General features: G+C 35.9%; 1 protein-coding gene across 2 annotated transcripts in view; it reads left to right on the top strand.

The window, feature by feature from the left end:
• GOPC (golgi associated PDZ and coiled-coil motif containing) overlaps window positions 1-20,893 on the top strand; it is a 42,760-nt gene that overhangs the window by 12,719 nt on the left and 9,148 nt on the right. Inside the window, 6 exon segments of one of the 2 annotated variants that reach the window (NM_001131679.1) lie at window positions 11,050-11,214; window positions 12,650-12,673; window positions 14,968-15,143; window positions 16,690-16,855; window positions 19,362-19,457; window positions 20,579-20,743. In NM_001131679.1, coding sequence (NP_001125151.1) covers window positions 11,050-11,214; window positions 12,650-12,673; window positions 14,968-15,143; window positions 16,690-16,855; window positions 19,362-19,457; window positions 20,579-20,743 — 792 coding nt within the window. 2 annotated transcript variants of the gene reach the window in all.

Genomic DNA, 20,893 nt, shown 5'->3' with positions numbered 1-20,893 from the left:
TTCTGCTATAAATCTTCAAAGATTACGCACAATCATTCTGTAATATAAGCTTCATGAGAGCTAGGATGGTATCTGTCTTGTTGACTCTATATTCATGTATACAGTGCCTGCTCCATTGCTGAAAGACTGATCTTCAGGTTCATTTATTCCCCTGGTATGTAATTCATAAGCATATAATTTGTGAGTTAATATTTCATGGTATCTTATTTTGGGAAAAAATTGAAACTGATTGAAAATAACTTTAAACATCATTAAATAAGAATATTGAGTATGGATTTAGTAATTGTGATATTCCTAAAATATTGAGTAGGTTGATTCTCCTCCCCACCCCATCTCCAGTTTGATTATGGAGCAACTGAGTGCTTTGAAATTAAAATGGAAACATTTTTTATTGATTGGATCTTCATTTGAGGTTTACGGCAAATTACTTGTCAGATTTATCAACTGGTTTCCATTTCACATCCCCCAACTCAGTTCATTCATGTTGTCTCTCATATTACACATAGCTGCCTTTTAAAAAAAAATTAGGGCAGGGCGCAGTGGTTCACACCTGTAATCCCAACACTTTGGGAAGCTGAGGTGAGCGTTATCACCTGAGGTCAAGAGTTCAAAACCAGCCTGACCAACATGGTGAAACCCCGTCTCTACTAAAAATAAAGTATTTGCCAGGAATGGTGGTACGTGCCTGTAATCCCAGCTCCTGGGGAGGCTGAGGCAGGAGAATCACTTGAACCCGGGAGGTGGAGGTTGCAGTGAGCCGAGATTGCACCATTGCACTCCAGCCTGGGCAACAAGAGCGAAACTCCATCTCAAAAAAATAAATAAATAAATAATAAGAAAACATAAATTCATCAATTGCTTTTTGAATAAAATTCAAACTCTTAATTTTGGCAGACAGGCTCTGCATGATCTGACATTTGGGTATCCCTCCTATGATGTATCTCACCATTCTTTCCTCTTACTCTATATCAAGCTTGTCTAACCCGCAGCCTGTGGGCTGCATGTGGCCCAGAACAGCTTTGGATGCAGCCCAACACAAATTCGTACACTTTCTTAAAACATTATGAGATTTTTTTGCTTGATTTGTTTTTTCTTTTTAATTTTAGCTTGCAGCTATCATTAGTGTTAGTGTATCTTGTGTGTGGCCCAAGACAATTCTCCCAGTGTGGCCCAGGGAAGCCAAAAGATTGCCTACCCCCAATCTATATGGTGTAGCCACATGAGCCTTTTTTCAGAAGGTCTAAGTCAAGGTTCTCAAACTTTTTGGTTTCTGGACCCCTTGGCATTCTTACAAATTTTGAGAACCCCAAAGAGCTCTTTTTTTGTTTTTTAAATGTGGGTTATATGTATAAATATATAAAAATATAAAATATAAAAAAAGTATAAATGTAGAATTTATTGTATTAGAAATTAAACTGAGAAAACTTTATTACATCATTTAAAAATAACTACAATAAACTCATTACATGTTAATATAAATGATTTTAAATTAAAACGTAATTATATTTTCTAAAACCAAAAAATGTTTTAGAAGAATAGCATTGTTTTATATTTTTTCAAACCTTTAAATTCCTGGCTTAATAGAGGATAACTCACGCCTGTAATCCTAGCACTTTGGGAGGCTGAGGCGGGCATATCACTTAAGGTCAGGAGTTCAAAACCAGTCTGGCCAACATGGTGAAACCCCATCTCTACTAAAAATACAAAAATCAGCTGGGCGTGGTGGCAGGCAATGGTAATCCCAGCTACTCAGGAGGCTGAGGCAGGAGAATCTCTTGAACCTGGGAAGTGGAGGTTGCAGTGAGCCAAGATCATGCCACTGCACTCCACCCTGGCCTGGGTGACAGAGTGAGACAATGTCTCAAAAAAAAGTTTGCTGAGGCCTCCCCAGCCATGCTTCCTGTACAGCTTGTGGAACCATGAAGCATTTAAACCTCTTTTGTTTATAATAATAATATTTATAAATTACCCAGTCCCAGGTATTTCTTTATAGCAGTGAAGACTAATACAGAGGCCAAGCTGAGAGCATCACTTTAGACTGGGAGTTCAAGACTAGCCTGAGCAACATAGTGAAACCTATTTTTAAATAAATACAAAAAAATACAAAAAAATGTAAAAATGACCATGTGCTCATGTAGTCCTAGCTACCCAGGAGGCTGAGGTGGGAGGATTATTTCTACTCAGGAGTTCCAAGGCCCCAGTGAGCTGTGATCATGCCACTGCAGCCCAGCGTGGACAACACAGTGAGACCTTGTCTCAAAAAAAAAAAAAAAAAAAACTAAAACAAAACATCAGTAGTGACAAAAACTACAAGTGCATAGCAGTAAAGACTACAATGACTACTGATGGAGTTTGGTGCCACTGCATTGACTTGTACTAAAATCCCAACATTTTACTCATCATTACTTTTGTACCTTCAGTATATCAACATAGTGAAAAAGACAAATAATGTGTTATTATAATGAAAATAGTTTTGACCTTTCAGATCCCCTGAAAACGTCCCATAGACCTTGGGACCTGCTGCTTTAGTAATAATCAAAACTCTTCCCAGAAGAATAGCCATACACTCCCACTCTGCTAATTCTCTTAGTTTCTTTCATACAGCTCATTACAATTTGTAGTTTTATATATATATATTACTTTTTGGGGGGTTGATTTTTTTAAGAAATGGGGGTTTTGCTGTGTTGCCCAGACTGGCCTCAAACTCTGGGCTCAAGTGATCCTCCTGCCTTAGCTTCTCTAGTAGTTATGTATGCCTGGTTTACTGGCTTTTTAATGACCATGGTGAAGTTACCTAACCTCTATGTACTTCAGTTGTCGTATCTGGATAAAAAGTGCATCTCTCAGAGTATATTATGAGGATTACATTTGCTTGTCTAGACTGTAGAATTTTATTTTTTGGGGGAGAACTAATGGCAGATTAGTGGTCATTATGGTTGGATAGAAAAAAAATAGAGTGAACAGATACAGCTTTCTCACAGAAGTTTCATAGACCAGATAACTGCTTCAAGAGCTGACTTGAAGTAAGGAGGAGTATTATTTCCTGTCTTGAGGGATGGCAGAGATTTTCAATTTGACCTTTGAATATATTTTCTGTTTTGTCATAGTCTTGTGTTTTAGAGTAAGACTCATTAGATTTCTGTGATTTTGACCACCTCAGGCACATAGAAGAAAGAAAAAATAGAGGGAGATTTTTTATAATAAAGTGAATGAGTTAAATGATATTTTGAAGGTGTACAAGAAAAGGAATGGATCAAAATGGCTTTCATTGGTTACATTTTCTTCTTGACTTTTGTCACAAGAGAAAAGGTCTTATGAAGAATGGTTCTGCCTCTGTTGTCTGTCAGGTAGCTTAGGATCTTTTATGTAAGAATCTCTGTTCCTAGCACTTTGGGAGGCTGAGGCGGGCAGATCACAAGGTCAGGAGATTGAGACCATCCTGGCTAACACAGTGAAACCCCGTCTCTACTAAAAATACAAAAAATTAGCCAGGCATGGTGGCGGGCACCTGTAGTCCCAGCTAACTCGGGAGGCTGAGGCGGGAGAATGGCGTGAACCTGGGAGGTGGAGCTCGCAGTGAGCCGAGATCACGCCACTGCACTCCAGCTTGGGTGACACAGCGAGACTCCATCTCAAAAAAAAAAAAGAATCTCTGTGATGCATTCTTTTAAAAGTTTAGTCCCAGGAAAAAAGACAGTTTTGCCAGATAAAATGGAATTGCTTCCTCTAATGAGAAAAGGGGATTTATATAATCTGTAAAGATTCTCTTATTAATTGGAAGCTCAATTTACTATATTAAACTTAATATAGTACTCAATAACTAATACGTTAGTATTTTTTATAGTGTTATCCTGCCACCTCTATATGATTTTTATTTTTTACATTTTTGTTTTTTGACTATATGAGGTTTAAAGCCTTATGAAAAGTAGATGGATGTCTATGATAAATTTGGGATATTGGCACTAAATGGTATAATTGCTAGAGATTTAAATTCCAATCTGTACTTTCATCCTAAATTACATTTTAAAACATAAAGAGAATACAGATATTTAAAAGGTGAAGTGATTACTTTTTGTACACATACTTTAAAACAAAAGGTGTAGAAGCAATTATAGGTAGATGTGACATAATATTTACATCTTTATCAGCAGCTTTTTGTGCTGTAGTTCATTACAGTTAAATTGCCATGTGGAGTCAACTATTTTCTTTGTAATTCCTAAACAACTTGGGGAATGTGTGCTTTGTTTGCTTGCATATCTGTACCTGCATCTGTTCCTGTTTGCATGCCTGCAGGTGTGTCTGTGTATTCATACCTGTGTATGCTCACGAGTACCAGTGCCTGTCTTTGTGCATGTGTGTGGGTATGGGGTGTGTGTATGGGGTTCAGAATCTGCTGTTTAGTTAAAGCTTTGTCTAGTTCTGATATTTGGGGAATATGCTCTCATTTGGAGCTCATGCACTACATCTTCCCCATTTTTTCTATTATTGCCAGAATTACAAAGGATGTCAGGAGGAGGTCCGAGTTTTAATACCGTGCAATTTGTAATTTGGGGCATCTCACATAATCTCTTAGGTCTCAGTTTCTTCATGTGTAAAATAAAGATGTTTTAGGTTGTTAGCTTAGACCTTCTAAAACTTTATCAAAAGAGCTCTATGGCATGCTAAAAGTAATGATTGAGCTGCATCCAATTTTCCTGCTGTGCAACTTGATGTTCACAAATTTCTTGGCTTAGTTTGCTCCTCCTTCAAAACATGAGGCTTTTGAGGGGTGCTTAAGGTAAAATAATTGGAGTATTTATCCATAAGACAGTTAAAAAAATAAAAACCTGCTTATATTTAAAATGAAAATTGTGCAGTTGTTGTGTATTCTTAGAAAATAATATAGGTAGAGGATTAAAGTTTAGGCAAGTGGATTAATAGGAAACTGTGAATAAAAAAATTACTTTGATTTTGGTGCCCGACCTCCAGAGAGTGAAGGAGGCTTAGAATTAAGTTGATCACCAGTAGCCAGTGTTTTAACCAGTTATGTCTCTTGTGTTAATTTGTTTTTGTGTCACTATAAAGAAATACCAAACAGGGATAATTTATAAAAATTTTAATTGACTCACAGTTCTGCAGGCCGTACAGGCAGCATGATGCCAGCATCTTCTGGTGAGGTCCTCAGTGAGCCTACAGTCATAGTGGAAGGCGAAGGTGGGAGCAGATGGATCACATGCAAGAAAAGAAGCAAGAGTAAGGTGGGGGAGGTCACAGACTTTCCAACAACCAGATCTTGTATGAACTGAGTGAGAATTCAGTTACCACCAAGGGGGTGGTGCTAAACCATTCATGAGGAATTTGCCCCATGATCCATCCAGTCACTTCTCACCAGGCCCCATCTCTAACATTGGGAATCACATTTCAACATGAGATTTAGAGGGGACCGGCATCCAAACTATATCACCTGTGTAGTGAAGCCTCCATAAAAACCTAAAAGGACAGGGTTAGGAGAGCTTCTGGATAGATGAACGCATGGAAGTTCATGGAGACTGGTGCCCCCAGGGAAGGCATGGAGGCTCTGTGTCCCTTACCCCAGTCCTTATTCTGTGCATCTCTTTATCAGTATCCTTTGTAATATCCTTCATAATAAAATGGTAAATGTGCTTCCATGAGTTCTGTGAGCTGCTGCAGCAAACTAATTGAACCTAAAAAGGGAAATGTGGGAACCCCAACTTGAAGCCATTCAGTCAGAAGTTCTGGAAGCATAGACTTGCAACTAGTGTCTGAAAAGAATGGGGTAGTCTTGTAGGACAGAGCCCTCAATCTGTGGGATCTGACAGTATCTCCAGGTAGATAGTGTCAAAATTGAATTGGGGGACACCCAACTGATGTCTGCTGCAAAATTGATTGCTTGTTTGTTGGTGGGGTGAAATCCCCTACATTTGGTCACAGAAGTTTCTGTGATGATTATTGTGGAATGAGAGAATAGGAAAAACACTTTGAAGTTGTGGTTGTTTTCCCACTAATCCAAAGAAACCTTTCTGATAAATCTATTCCTGGGAATGAGCTGAAATCATTGGAGTAGCTTTGATTAAAGGTCTGGTACTGAGCATAGAATATATTTAATAGCAGAACAAAGACTATTGGAGTTAAAGATGATGGAATAATATTGAATGCTATATGCGCTGCAATATAGATTTTGTTTTCAATTCTCAAAATGGGAGAAGAGTGTTCTGAAAATGTGAAATAAGCTTGATGATCGCTCATAGTTATTAGCTGGGAATAGAAGGATAACACTTTGTTAAATGTTTGAGAAGAGTGAGGGAAGTGAGATGTTAACTAGCTAATTTCATGAGTGCTCATAGAAGGGATAATACCTTAAAGATAATAGCTTAAAATACAGTCAAAAGAGGAAATTAGGATATAATGTCACAGTAATCATTAGAACAAAGATACAGAGCTTCCAGAAGATTAAAAAAAGGTACGTTTTTAAAGCCATCAAAGAGAGCAATGAAGACTTTACATGTGTGTTATGTTATATACAAATATAACATGACAAATAGGATGAAAGGCTAAAAATAAAAGATCAGACAAAATTATACTGAGTAAATTGCAAATAAAATGAAACCAGGAGTTGCAAACTTGATACCAGATAAGGTAGAACTCATGCCAAAAAAGCATTTACTGTTGGGGAGGAAACTGTTAACGTAATGAGCTGCATTAAAATTAAGCACTCTGTTCGTTGAAATACACATTTATAAACTGAAAAGAAGCCACAGGATGGGAGAAGGTATTTGTAACTCATACCCAATAAAGGAGTTCATATTGATGCAGGATATTTTCTTGACACCTTCACGGTACTCACAACAGGGGTGCCCTGTTTACTCAGCCCACCCTGCTCAACTCCTGGCAGGAGGGAGCACACGAGCAAACGAGTGTGAGAACTGGCTGGCTGCTTTGGCACTGGCAGAAGCAAACTTGGTTCACTTGGGTCTGCTGCACTCCACCCCTCATGGGAGGGAGTGTGTAGGCAGGCAGGTGTAGGAACTGGCCAGCTGCTTTAGTACCTGCAGGAGCAAACTCCATGCAGGCCCTGTGGCAGCATCCAGGTCCGGGTGCCTGCGATCCCAAGGCTCCAGAGGGCATGTTACAAGGTTCTCTTAGCTCTACTGGACAGAAGTGTATTATCAGCTCACTGCACCTTTTGCCTTTTGTGGGGCAGCTGCCCTCCACCAGTAAGGGCAGAGGGCCAGTGTGATAGCCTTTTTGGGTACCTGCGCTTGGTGGGTCCCAAATTCTTGTCTGGTGCCCAAGAAGAATGAGGTAATGTGAATTCATGCTGAGAGCCACTTTCATTCACTCAATAAAATTCTCTGCATTGACCATCCTTTGAAGGATGGTCAATGCAGAGAATTTTATTGAGTGAATGAAAGTGGCTCTCAGCAGAGAGGGGAGCTGGAAAGGGGATGGGAAGGGCATGTCACTCTCCCCTGAAGTCAAGTTGCCTCTCTCCGATGTCCAGCTACCATCTCTGAAGTCATGCTGCCTGTGCCCGAAGTCCAGCTGCTTTTCCTCTCTACTGGCTGAGTCTGGGGTCTTTATTGGCACAGGATGGGGGGCGGGGCAGGCCATAGGTAGTTTTAGAAAAGACAACATTTGATTGGTAAAAAGACCTTATTCAGAAAGAACCAGTCGGGAGAGAGTGGGCACACAGGGATGGAAGTTCTCACTTTGTGCTTCAGCTTTTAGGCTCGAAGATGGGGTTTTGCTGAGGACACGCCCCTGTCTGCCTAGAATTTCTCTGCCTCCTGCCTCTATCAATGTGTGTGTGTGTGTGTGTGTGTGTGTGTGTGTGTGTGTGTAGGGAGGGAGGCAGAGGGAGGGAGGGAGAGAGTGAGAGAGAGAAAGAGAACTTACAAACCACTAAGAAAAATATGGACAACCCTCTAGAAAAATAGGCAAGAGACTAACACAGGTACTTCACAAACGAGGGTATTCAAATGGTCAGTAAACATATGAAAAGGCAGTTAAACCTTATTAGCAATGAGGAAATTTTAATTAAAACCACAACAAAATACCACTGCATCCCTACCAGAATTGCTAAAATGAAAAATACTGACAATGCCAAGTAAAGGCAAGGATATGACGCGCTCAGAGTTCTTATACATGGTGGGTATGTCAGTTGCTACAATCACCTGGAAAAGTGACCTTTTCTCCTGAAGTCTAACGTACATACTCTGTAACCCAGAAGCTTCCCTCCTAGATATATACTCAAGAGAAATATATGCAATATGTGTCAAAAGATAGATTCATAGCAACATCATTTTAATAGTCAAAAATTCAAAACAACACAAATGCCCATCCAAAGTAGAATGAAATAGAATGAGAAGTAGAATTAAGTTGAGGGAAAGTAGAATGAATGAAAAATAGTAATGTTATATATTTATTTAGTGAATACAATATTGCTGAAAATGAAGTGCAGCTGTGCAAAACAAGCTATGAACAAATCTTATAAGCATACTCAAACATTCAAAAACAGGCAAAACTATGGTGTTAGAAGTCAGTTTATACTCTGTTGGTTACCTTTGTGGATGAAGGTGGAGGTAGTGATTGGAGGGGGTCAAAAGAAGGATCCTGGGGTGCTAGCACTGCCCTTTTTTTTTTTTTTCAAGATCTGAGTGATAGTTAAATAGGTATTTTTTGTAATGTGTTACTTGTGTACTTCCCTGATATGTTTATATATGAATTAAAAAGTTATTAAAAAAAAAAAAAGGAATGCAGAAGCTTTATTAATAGGGAGTGATCTCCAGGAAGTAAAAAAGCAAGAGGCAGCCCACTATTTATAATATGCCACATCTTGGTTAATTTATAGCATGCTACTTCTTTTCTTCTACCTCTTGGGCCATCCCAGTCCTTGATACTCTGTTCTCCCTGTAACTCATAGGATATGAATTCACATCTCTGCTCCTAGTGTTAATCCAGATCCTACCTTTTCACTTATTTATTTTCTTTATTTCCTACATTCTGTGGAATATTTCCTGTTGATTATATCATGGTTGACACAAAATCAGCATGCCTAAAACTTAAATTTATCTTTTTCTCTCTCTCATATCTATATAAGCTGTCATCCTAATCTTACTGTTTCCATCAATGGCTTCATTATTCTCAAAACTGGAAATACTTGCATTATTCTTGACCTAATCTTCCATTGCACATCCACTGTACTAGATCACACCGTAACTAAGTATTGCTGACAATTTCTTTTCAGCATTGTAAAATCCTTTATTTTCATTTACAAAGTTACCATGGTAACATGTCATTTGATAAGCTACAAATAGGACGTTGCTACTGTGTCCTTGTCTTCACTTCCTTAATAATGTTGCTAAAATGCCATTGAGAGAAAATGCTTCAAAATTACATAGTAACTATGGTTGTACAACTTCATGAATATACTAAAAACCACTATATTATTTACTTTAAAAGAGTGAATTTTATGATATTGAATTATATCTCAGTAAAGGTGTTATTAAAAATAAAAACAAAAAACTGTCACTTAGGGCATAGAATGATTTCCTATTAGATTGAATATCAGTTTTAGTTTATCATCCAAAGGCCATTCACTGTATTCAGCTTCATTTCTCCTATCGGGTCATATCCAGTCTGTCAGTATACCATCCCTTGAGGTAGTTTAGTCTCCTCGATAATAACATTTTCCTAGTCTAATAAGTTCTTTTGTATATAAGATTAATAATCTTATGAGAATAGTCAAAGCCATGGATATTATCACTGTTTTAAACTGGGGGGACTTGAGACAGACTGTTTTATCTAGAATCACAGGGCTAGTATTAGAATTTATTTCAACTTTGCAGATACTTAAATTTGAGCATCTTTTATGCACTAGGCACTGGTTGGTGCAATTGGGATATAGAGACATATTCCAATTATCTGATCCCTATCTATGCTCAGAGAGGCTTCTAGTCTCTCTGCCACTTTGCCTTTGCTAGTCTTCCCATGTCTGTATTTCATTACTGCTTCTATTTTGTCCATGTTGTTGTTTTCCTTCAAAGCCCTTCTAAACTCACTTTCAGTATGAATCTTTTTCTTATTTCCCTTCTTTAAGCCTTCCTTTAGTTTGAATTCCTTGGGACTGGGTCAGTTCTCTCTCTATATATAACTTGCCACATTATTTTAGTTGGTCCACATGTGTATTTATCAACCCAGTTGATATGAAAGCTTGTCAAGGGCATAAATTATGATCTATGATTTTTAAAAATATTATCTACAATTTTTTTCTCATTGTGCTGACATAGTTCTGGGCCCTTAGATACTTAGCAAAATTATGTTGTTGAATAGGAAACAAAGGCATGTCTTGATCTTTAATCTACTGGCTAGCTGGGAAAACCAAAAACACAAGGGACACATCCTGTGCACAATTGTAAAACAATATATCAACTGTGCAAAAATGAAAACTTCAAACTGAATTGGTAAGTGGTCCTGATGAGTTGCTCTGCTATGCTAAAGCTGAAGACTTACAGTTAACTCTGATCTTTAGGCTTACCATAGTCTCAGAAGTTGATACCTTAGCACCTAAAATAACTTTACTAGATAATGATTGGGATGATTTGGGCTAGTATTTGTTGGATTGAAGACAGAACACAACTCACTTAGTGACATCTTCTCTAATACTGTTAATGTTAGTGATCCACCACAGCACACATTGTCTCTACCACATGGTGAACCACCTCATAGTTTTGTGTTTTCATAAGCTTTGAAGATAAAGGTGAAACAGTAAAAAGATTTCTTAAAGTAAGCAAAGTAAAATGGAAGTAGCATTCTGTGTTATTAGAAGATACAGCTTATAGTAGATTTCTCTTGCTACCAAAATATCTGACTTATACTATTGATTTTCTGTCAGTTTAGATAGATGTCTTGTATCTTGGATAATATTATTCTAATGTTTGTGTATTTATTTCAAAGGTAGTCTCTCTGTTGTCATTCTTGAATAACAATTATTAGTCAAAAGAAAGAAAATTAAGCATCCTTAATTTCTTCTATTATTTTCTTTATAAGGCACAGTTGGTGGATCTGAAATCTGAACTGACAGAAACCCAAGCAGAAAAAGTTGTTTTGGAGAAAGAAGTACATGATCAGCTTTTACAGCTGCACTCTATTCAGCTTCAGCTTCATGCTAAAACTGGTCAAAGTGTTGACTCTGGTACCATTAAGGCAAAATTGGTAAGTAGTTTAGAGAGTGACATGCCCTTGCATGTATTTTACAGGGTGTAGAGGACAATTTTGAATGAGACTTTTAAATTATAAAATATATGTGCTTATTGTGGAAAATTTAGAAAATATAAGAAATATAAAGTTTATGATCATTATGATAATCTACAATCTCATCACCTGTAGATAATCAGTGATATCAACAATCAACTGATAGAATTTTTCCTATTTAAAATATATGTATAAATATGTTTAAAAGATATTTGTGATTATAACATATAAGATTTTTTTTTGCCCTACTGTATCAGTTGGATTAAATTCAGTTGCATATAACAGAAATCCCAAGTAACATTGGGATTATTCTTGAATAGTGCTTATTTTTCTCTGAAATGAAATGTGAGACCGGCAGTCTAGAGTTGATACGGCAGCTCCACAGATATTAGAGATCCAGATTCCTTCCATCACTGTGCTCTGCCATTTTTAGCTTATGGTTTCCATCCTCAGTATTTCTTCATGTCTGCATTTCAGGCAGGAAGAAGGATTAATCTAAGTAAAGGGCAAAAAGATGCTTCTCCATGATGTTAGCCTTCTTTAAAGAACTTAATATTAAATCTTTCTCAGTAATTTTGCCAGCATTTCATTGACCATCCCCAGCTGCATGTCAGTCTCCTATTGGCCATATGGCCACTTCCAGTAAAACTGGAGTCTGTTAATGAGGAAGAAGTAAGAAATGGAATTGGGTACCAACCAGTAGCACATTCTTTTCTTTTGCTCTTAATATATTGTAAGCATTTTTCCTGCCACTGTGTACCACATATGTTTTGAGTGTGTAAGAGATAGCAGATATTTTGTTCCTATATGGGACACAGCAGTAAATAAGACAGCTATTGCTTGGCAGAGGCAGGACATGAAATGATGTTGATGATATAATGAGAGTAATACATTTACAAGTTTTACTTGTTTTCAGTTAATTTCATTTGGTTAATTAGTTCCTAGTACTGATGTGTTAAAATTCATGAAAATAATTTTAAGTTAAACTCTTAAGTTTTCAAAGTCTGTGAATCTGTGTTAGAAGGGTTTTATTTAACTGAAATAAAAGCTCATAACTGCTTCTTCGAGCTATTTGACATTAACATTCAGAAACAATCTGAGTTTTCTCTAGAAAAGAATTTTCCTGAAGTTTTAACATTAGAATTTGAAAGAGTATGATGAAAAGAACACTGTACCAGTTATGTTCACTAATTTTGATAAAACAAAAAATTTTAATCTAATTTTTAATAGTATAAACAGTTACTATTGTTTATAGATTGCAAATATATTTGTTCTAATGAATTTTACCCAAATGATATTCAACATGTGGGATTTTTCCTTATAATGATTATACCACTAAATAAAAGCATTTGTTTGATCTTTTTCTAATTATAAAACTTTTTTCTTATATCTGAAGTCTGGCCCCTCTGTGGAGGAGCTGGTAAGTATATTGTTTCTGTTTTGCTTTAATATGTCACGCTGAAGTGTTCTTAGTGTTTTATTTGCATATTATATGTTGTCACTCATTGTATTTGAAAATAGCATTAATGATGGCAATTTTTTAATGTTCCAGTACCTGAAAAGTTCAGTGGATGGCCCATTGCTCTTTTCTCACTGCATGTTTTTAAACATTTTTCTTTTGTTAGTGATTTATAGCCATTATTTGCAGAGCCTGTCAATTTTTGACAATTTTTGAGCCTTGTCACTTGCTCATACCTCTACTTCAAAGAGCAATTGGTTTTCCCACTTCAGGGTATTGAAGATATATCAAGCAGGCTTAGTTTTTAACCCCCTTAAGTTTCTATTTGAAATTATTTCCAGAAAAGAATGTGCATGTTGGTTTCTTCTTCATCTACTGCATGTGTTACAACTTTTCAAGAGTCTTGAGAATAATCATATGGCCTTTGAAACAATTGAATTTTGAAATGCTTTAGCAGAAGTTATTTTAGAAAATAACAATACATTTTTAATATTTTTCTCATTACCCCAACCTAATCAAGTTCCAGTTTGTCTTATGGCTTTACCTCTTTTGAAGATACAATCTTTGCTATCTAAATGTAAAATGAACATCTTGGGTGTTACCTAGTAACAAACAGGTTAACTAAGAACCAAGAAAATTTTTTTCTGGAAATCTAGAAATGGTTAACTTCAGTTTTCTTCGTCTTATTCTTGCTTACCTCTGTTAATTTCAGGCCCAAGAGTTTCTCAGATTCATTAGGGATTTGAATCATTAAAACCCCAGTGAGTGGTAGCTTAGTATGTCTCCCACATTTCATTAATGTAGTATAAATAGCTCATTAAAGTAATTGAAAGTAGGTAATCGTCAACATAAAGTTTATTTAGCCCATAAGCCAAAGAAATCTTGGTCTTCTAGGAATGCTTTTTCAAAAGTTGCATCAACTTTAAAATGTCATAAGAAAGATTTTTGTTCGTATCTCCAAACTGGTTTCTTTTGAAACAGATACTTGCCCTTTTAGGACATAGGTTCTGAAATAAAGATTTTAATAATTCCATAATCATGTTAAAAGGAGGATTCTAGATTGAGTTTTTCGAATCCTTTAAAACCAGTATCTAGAAATTACGTTCCAGAAATTGAAAGAGTCTGCTAATCTTTCATCTGTTTGTCATATATATAACAAATATTTTTAATCAAAGAAGTGATAAATATATCTAGCATTTAGTAGTTGTCATTAGTTTTAGCTTGTATGTGTGTGTGTGTGTGTATATGTAAATATATATATTTTTTAGGATTATGGTATTTATTGACCAGTATTCAAATATATCTATTTTGATGTTATTCAAAACAGTAGACCAAAGGAGACACATTAAATTAGTACCAAAATATATTCCATGAATTGCTGAAAATTTGCTTAAATTTGTTTCTTAGCTTCTCAATATCCAAAATAAAAAGGGAAATAATTATGTAAAATAATCAGTGCCCATACAATAGAAACAGTACTATTCATCATTTCCTCAAGAGAAACAATTTCTCTGGTGCTAAGGTAGGTTTTTATTTACGTCCTCACAAAAGGGACAAAGGTGGTATAGGGAATAATGTCTTCCACATATCGTGAACAAATGTAACCATGTTTTCATAGGATTTGTGGATTCTGTAAAAGCAGTTCTGCTCAGGATAAATGCAAGTTTTCAGTGTTTACGTGGTTTTTTTGATCTATAAATAACAGTTAAAAAAATGTCTATTGGGGTCCTTATTTAACTCTCAAAGGGGTTTTATCTGGCCATATAGTTTTGTGTGTGTGTTATAAGTTTCTTGTGGTCCTCCAAGATAAATTAGCTATAAAGTGTATATGCAAGTTCTGACAAGTCTACTTTATAGACTTGTTGCATTAAAGTTAATTAAATGTTTGGGAACAACCACCAAAATGATTATTTTTATATTAGTCCAGTTTTCTAAGTCAGTTTTAGAAGTAAATAGCAGATTCAACTATCCATTGAAGCCACTTTTACTAATATGTGATAACATGAGCTTAGAGTAGACTACTTTTCTTACTATACTCCATATCAGGGTAACCCATGGCGTGCAATTATTTTATCTAGAAGTAGTTCCAAGATATTGTGGTACTAGTTCAAAAGAACTAGATCCAGATCTTTGTGTTCCATTTTATAGAGGTGATACATTGTTGAACTGTAGGCTTTTGTGCATTTTCAGGAACATGGTCTAGTGCTAAAGAGTTTTTATTTTCATTAAATTATATGCTTTTAAAAATTACATAGGAAAGAGAGCTTGAGGCAAACAAAAAAGAAAAAATGAAAGAAGCACAACTTGAAGCTGAAGTGAAATTGTTGAGAAAAGAGAATGAAGCCCTTCGTAGACATATAGCTGTTCTCCAGGCTGAAGTATATGGGGCGAGACTAGCTGCCAAGTACTTGGATAAGGAACTGGCAGGAAGGTGTGTAAAAAATGGGTATTATTGTACTCTTAAGTGACAAATTGGATATTTAATGAGGTTGACTCTTATTTCTTTTTTTTTTTGAGACAAAGTCTTGCTCTGTTGCCTAGGCTGGAGTGCAGTGGCATGATCTCTGCTCACTGCAACCTCTGCCTCCTGGGTTCAAGCGATTCTCCTACCTCAGCCTCCTGAGTAGCTGGGATTACAGGTGCCTGCCACCATGGCCAGCTAAATTTTGTATTTTTAGTAGAGATGGAGTTTCACCATGTTGGCCAGGCTGGTCTCAAACTCCTGACCTTGTGATCCATCCACCTCGGCCTCCCAAAGTGCTGGGATTACAGGCATGAGCCACCGCACCTGGCCGACTCTTTTTTCTTATGGTAAATGAAGCATTAATCTTTTTCCTCAGAATTATTTTACAGTTGGTTTTAACTTACTGTTGTTAAATTAATACTGACAGCATTATGTATTGCAGATCTATTTATCCATACTAAATATGTTTAGTTTACACACACAAACACTGATAGTATCTTACTGTGAAATGCTAACAACTCTGTAGAGCAGCACTTTTCAATTATTTTGTGCCTTGAGACCAGTACAGCCGATATTCACATGCATAGCAGAACTTCCATAAGGAATTCTTTTTATGATCACTGAAACCCAGTCTTTCCTGCCCTTCAAAAAAACATGTTGGTATTTAGTTAATGACAATGATTTTTATCATAATCATACACAGAATTCTGCTTGTATTTATTAAGTAAATTATTAACAAACTTTGGTGACTTACCATTAGTACTAAATCATTTTGTGCATATTCTTTTAATGTCACATTAAAAACATGGAACAAAGAAAAAATAATTTATATCATCTTGAAGTACAAATTTTCTAGTAACTTTTTTTTTTTTTTTTTTTTAATTTTATGAGATGGGGTCTCACTCTGTCGCTCAGGTTGGAGTGCAGTGGTGCAATGTTGGCTCACTGCAGCGTCCACCTTTCAGGCTCAAGTGATCCTCCCACCTCAGCCTTCCAAGTAGCTGAGACGACAGGCACGCCACCATCCCTGGTTAATTGTTTTTAAGGTTTTGCCATGTTGCCCTGGTTGGTTCTAGTAACTTTTAACCACATTTAAAATAATCATTTTGTGAAAAGAAACTCTAATTAGAAGAAATATTTTTGTCCATTAATCTCATCTAAAAGCTAACATTTAATAGTATCTGAGTTCAGTGACTTTGCACGCAAGACATAAAACAGATTGACATTAATCTCATAAATTGTTTTTTTAGATTTATTTGAATTAAGTATATGACTAAAGGAGTTCACATTAATTCCTTTAAAAAAATTTTTTTACTAGTTTTTCCCTTGAAGATACCTGTTCTTTTCAGTTTTCATATTTTTTTATATCTGAGAGACATCAAGAAGTTCCTGAGTATTAGTTTTATCACTAATTTGAGATTCATGCAAAAGCTACTTATGTTCAGTAATTTTCCTGAATTCTCACTATAGTGAATATAATGAAAAATCAATGTACTCTTTTCCCACTATGAAGGGTCCAACAAATACAATTGCTAGGACGAGATATGAAGGGACCTGCTCATGATAAGCTTTGGAACCAATTAGAAGCTGAAATACATTTGCATCGTCACAAAACTGTGATCCGAGCCTGCAGAGGACGTAATGACTTGAAACGACCAATGCAAGCACCACCAGGCCATGTATGTTTGCTTTGCTGCTGCTTCCCACCCAGCCTCTTCTTTCTTTCTTTAATCAAAGTTGCTTTCCATTCTTTCCTTTATTCTAGTATTGTTTGAAACCTTTATTTAAAAGTGAAAATGGGATTCAACTTATTCAAAGTAGATGAAGTTTCAACACCCATAGAAATTTTAGTAGCTCTTCACAGACTTACTAATGCCCTGAGAGTGCTGCAGACAGTGAGCCATTGTTAGCAAATGCATATTGCTAGTATGTTGGATCATATTTCCAGTTTTTCCTGGATCATGATTGGGCATGCTTAAATTTGTTTTAATCTTAGCTTAGAGTGTGTGGTCATATTGATAATTTGGCAAATATTTTGGGGTAGTTCTTTAAGGGAACTTTTAGTAACTGAATCCAAATGTAGATTCTGAACTAACATTTACACCTGTTTGGTCTTGGATTAAGATGGAATTTGAGATCTGTAGCCAGTTGTCTGCTTCTGTAGCCACCATTATATAAAAGCTTCTATCTGGATAAATCTTTATTGAATTTTATCATAACAGCTGCTTGATAATATAGACCTTAATATATGAAAGCATGTCTCCCGAGGGTTCACACATCTTAGTACCAGATAATGTATGACCTTAAATAGTAAAATAGTCTGTTGCCTCTGCAAAGATTTTTGTAAGAAGAATTGGTATCTACATAGAGTTGGTGGAAGAGAAGTGGGGATAGCGATAAGCACTTATGCCATTGTTTTCTAGGACACTGGTGGTCCCCATTAACTTCTAGGTCCAGTAGATTTGGGAAATGGAGTGGTTAGGAGGAAGACAAAGTAGTTTGTATCAGATGTGTCTGATAAAAGCATGCTTGTTAAATTAGCTAAATATGAGGTTGGGGTTTTAGGTAGTGGCTGGATTATAGAAATTATTTTATACTAAATAGAGGAATTTTAACTTTAACCTGATAATCATGGAAGTTTTAAATAAAATGGCAGAATTCATAAAATTTACATTTTTTAATAGTTATTTTGGTGTAGTGAAGAGGACCAAGTTGGAGTCAAGGAGATATATTAGAAAGATACTATGGTCATCCAAGGAGAAAGTGATGAGGACAGGAGAAGTGGCATTTGAGAAGAAGGACAGATTTGAGAGGATTATAATCAGGAGGGTTTGATTGGTGACTAACTGCTTTTGGTTAAATAGTGAAAAAGAAGAGTCTGGGCTTTTAGTTTGAGCAACTGAGTGAGATCTGGCATTCACTGGGAAGGAAAATAGAAGAAAAGGAAGGATTTGGGGAAAAGATGATGAGATCAGTTTTAGACAAGTAGTGTTTGAGGTGACAATGGGATGTCCAAGATACATCCAATTGGATATATGACTCTGGATTTCAGGAGAGAAATCTGATTTGAAGAAATATTAGGGAAACTATCCTTCTATTATACTTGAAACCTTGGAACTGATTAAGCCAGTTCCAAGTATATATGTATATATAAAGTATATATGTAGTAAAAAGAATAGGAGGCCAAGGATAGAAACTTATGGAGTGGGAGAAGGAAAAGGATCACTAAAGGAAGGAGCCTGGGATAGAGCTGTCAGATACAGGCCATCTAGGAAAGTAGTGTAATAAAAACCAACGGAAAGAGTGGGTTTCAAGGAGGGGTTGGTGAACAGCATCAACTTTCTGCAAGTTTGAAGTAGGGTAGTGACAAAAAGTGTTAATTGTGTGTAACAATATTGATTACTGGTGACCACAGAAAAGAAAATTCCAGTTGTGCATGTAGGGGCAAAACTCTAATTACAGAGACCAGAGGACTGAATGTGAGGGCAAGGAAGTAGATATGATGAGGATGAACTTCGTGTGAAGGTTAAGGAAAGGGGGAGGATGATAGTTGCTAAGGAAGATAGTGAAGGATTGAAAGGTTTTTTGTTTTGTTTTGCGTTTGCACATGATCAGTATTTTAAAACTGGAAGAGGCTTGTGATTCATTTATCTGCTGAGTAGGAAAACAGCTTAGTAGAGACAGAAAGAGTAAGGGTACCAGAGAAAAGATTATTAGTAGATCAAGGCCCTTTATTTAAGAGGTAGACTCCAGAGCACCAAGGAATGTATAAGTAATTAATGGTCCAACTGGAAATTTGTTTTTCAACTCTACAACTCAGCTAAAATGAATGTATACCTTAAAGATATCCAGTGAAGATAGACACTTTTATTTTTTGAGGATATTTGTTCCTCAATTAATTCCTGGAAATAATTTCTTTTATAATGCCCTACAATTTAAAAAGAAATGTATCAATATTTTAAACATTATTGGCAAAAGTGTGAGAACATCATCTATAAATTTTGCATCAACAGAATAGCTATTTTCATTTTTCCATTTTATCTGTTACTTTCTTAACCCTATACTGTTTATCCATTCCAGGAAGTTAATACAGATTTCTGAAAGCAAGTTACATAGTATGAGTTTACTCTATTTGGTATGCTATTTAAATGATACTACTTTTTCTTCTTTTTTCTTCCCAATAAGGATCAAGATTCCCTAAAGAAAAGCCAAGGTGTTGGTCCAATTAGAAAAGTTCTCCTCCTTAAGGAAGATCACGAAGGCCTTGGCATTTCAATTACAGTAAGAAGTAGTGCTTCCAGTATCATTTTCTGCAGTTATCTAGTATAATCATGCTTCTTTGTTGGACATCACTGGGGAACAGATATTCTGGATATATTTTTTAAATAATTAAAATTTATCCCCATGGGGATAAATGTTTGCTTTTGTGTAAATATTTTTTTAAGAAATAAATATTCCTAGCAACTATTAAGTGTACCTTTAGTAAGCATAGTTTAACATTTTTATTATGATTCACTTAATAGTTCTGTGCCATATACTGTGACGCCTCCAGGAGCCCTTGGAAATATATATGGCTGTTTTCTTCTATGTTAAATGGCTTCAGATTGTATTGTTCTCTCTCGGAGTATGTGTATCTTTCTCTTGCCTCATTTATTAGCTGTGAGATTTCACTGGCTCTTGGGTCTAAATGTTATATATTCTTTTTTTAAATTCGATGCCTTTAGGAGTCATTTTGTTGTCGTCTCAGTGCTTTAATGAATAAGGTGGCTTTAATTTTCATTTGGTAATACTTAGGCATTGAGCAAGTTCATTTGTTTTTTTAGTATTGCTTAATGTAGAAATGTTTCTTATAATAAAAAGCTCATCTAATCTATATTTCTTGAATACTTACCTTTTTTAATATGCTGCCTTCGAAGAGCATACATTTTAGCAGGACAAATAAGACACACACACACACACCCACACACACGCAACAATGATATAAGCTAGAGAGTGATAGGTACCAAATACTGCATTTTTTCAATTCTACATTGCATATATTTTCATATTTTAACTTCTCTGAAATTGAAATTTATCTTATAATCTTAAAATTATTTTTGTGGCACCTAAAATAATTGGTCTTGTCATTCGTAGTGATTTAGACTTGATAAAATGTAATGGTGCTATGGAGTACTAACACATAAGTTTTTTATAATTTAAGAATTTAGCCAATTTCTGTTCAATACTCTTTGATAATTTTTGCCATTACTTAAGTAGCAAATAAAAACTTACCCAGCATAAATAGAGACAGCATAGGTGTGTAATGAAATATATTTTTAAGAAAATATTTTATCTCTAGATTAATCGGTAACTGTACCTTACAAAGAATACTTTAATTTACTACCCTTTGTTGTTGTTGTTAGGGTGGGAAAGAACATGGTGTTCCAATCCTCATCTCTGAGATCCATCCGGGGCAACCTGCTGATAGATGTGGAGGGCTGCACGTTGGGGATGCTATTTTGGCAGTCAACGGAGTTAACCTAAGGGACACAAAGCATAAAGAAGCTGTAACCATTCTTTCTCAGCAGGTAAATTCCCTTCATATAATTAGAACTGGATCTATCAATTGGTTATGAATCTATTGAACACTGTATACTTCCCTACGAAGTTTCTAAAGTAGTAAAGTGTTTACACATAGTTCTTGTTTCCTTTGATTTAATGCTTTTATAGATGACATT

This window comes from Pongo abelii, chromosome 5, assembly GCF_028885655.2.
Source record: "Pongo abelii isolate AG06213 chromosome 5, NHGRI_mPonAbe1-v2.0_pri, whole genome shotgun sequence".
Taxonomy (NCBI): Eukaryota; Metazoa; Chordata; class Mammalia; order Primates; family Hominidae; genus Pongo; species Pongo abelii.
Note: the sequence above shows the minus strand (reverse complement) of the source record. Positions and strands in the feature narration are given on the sequence as shown.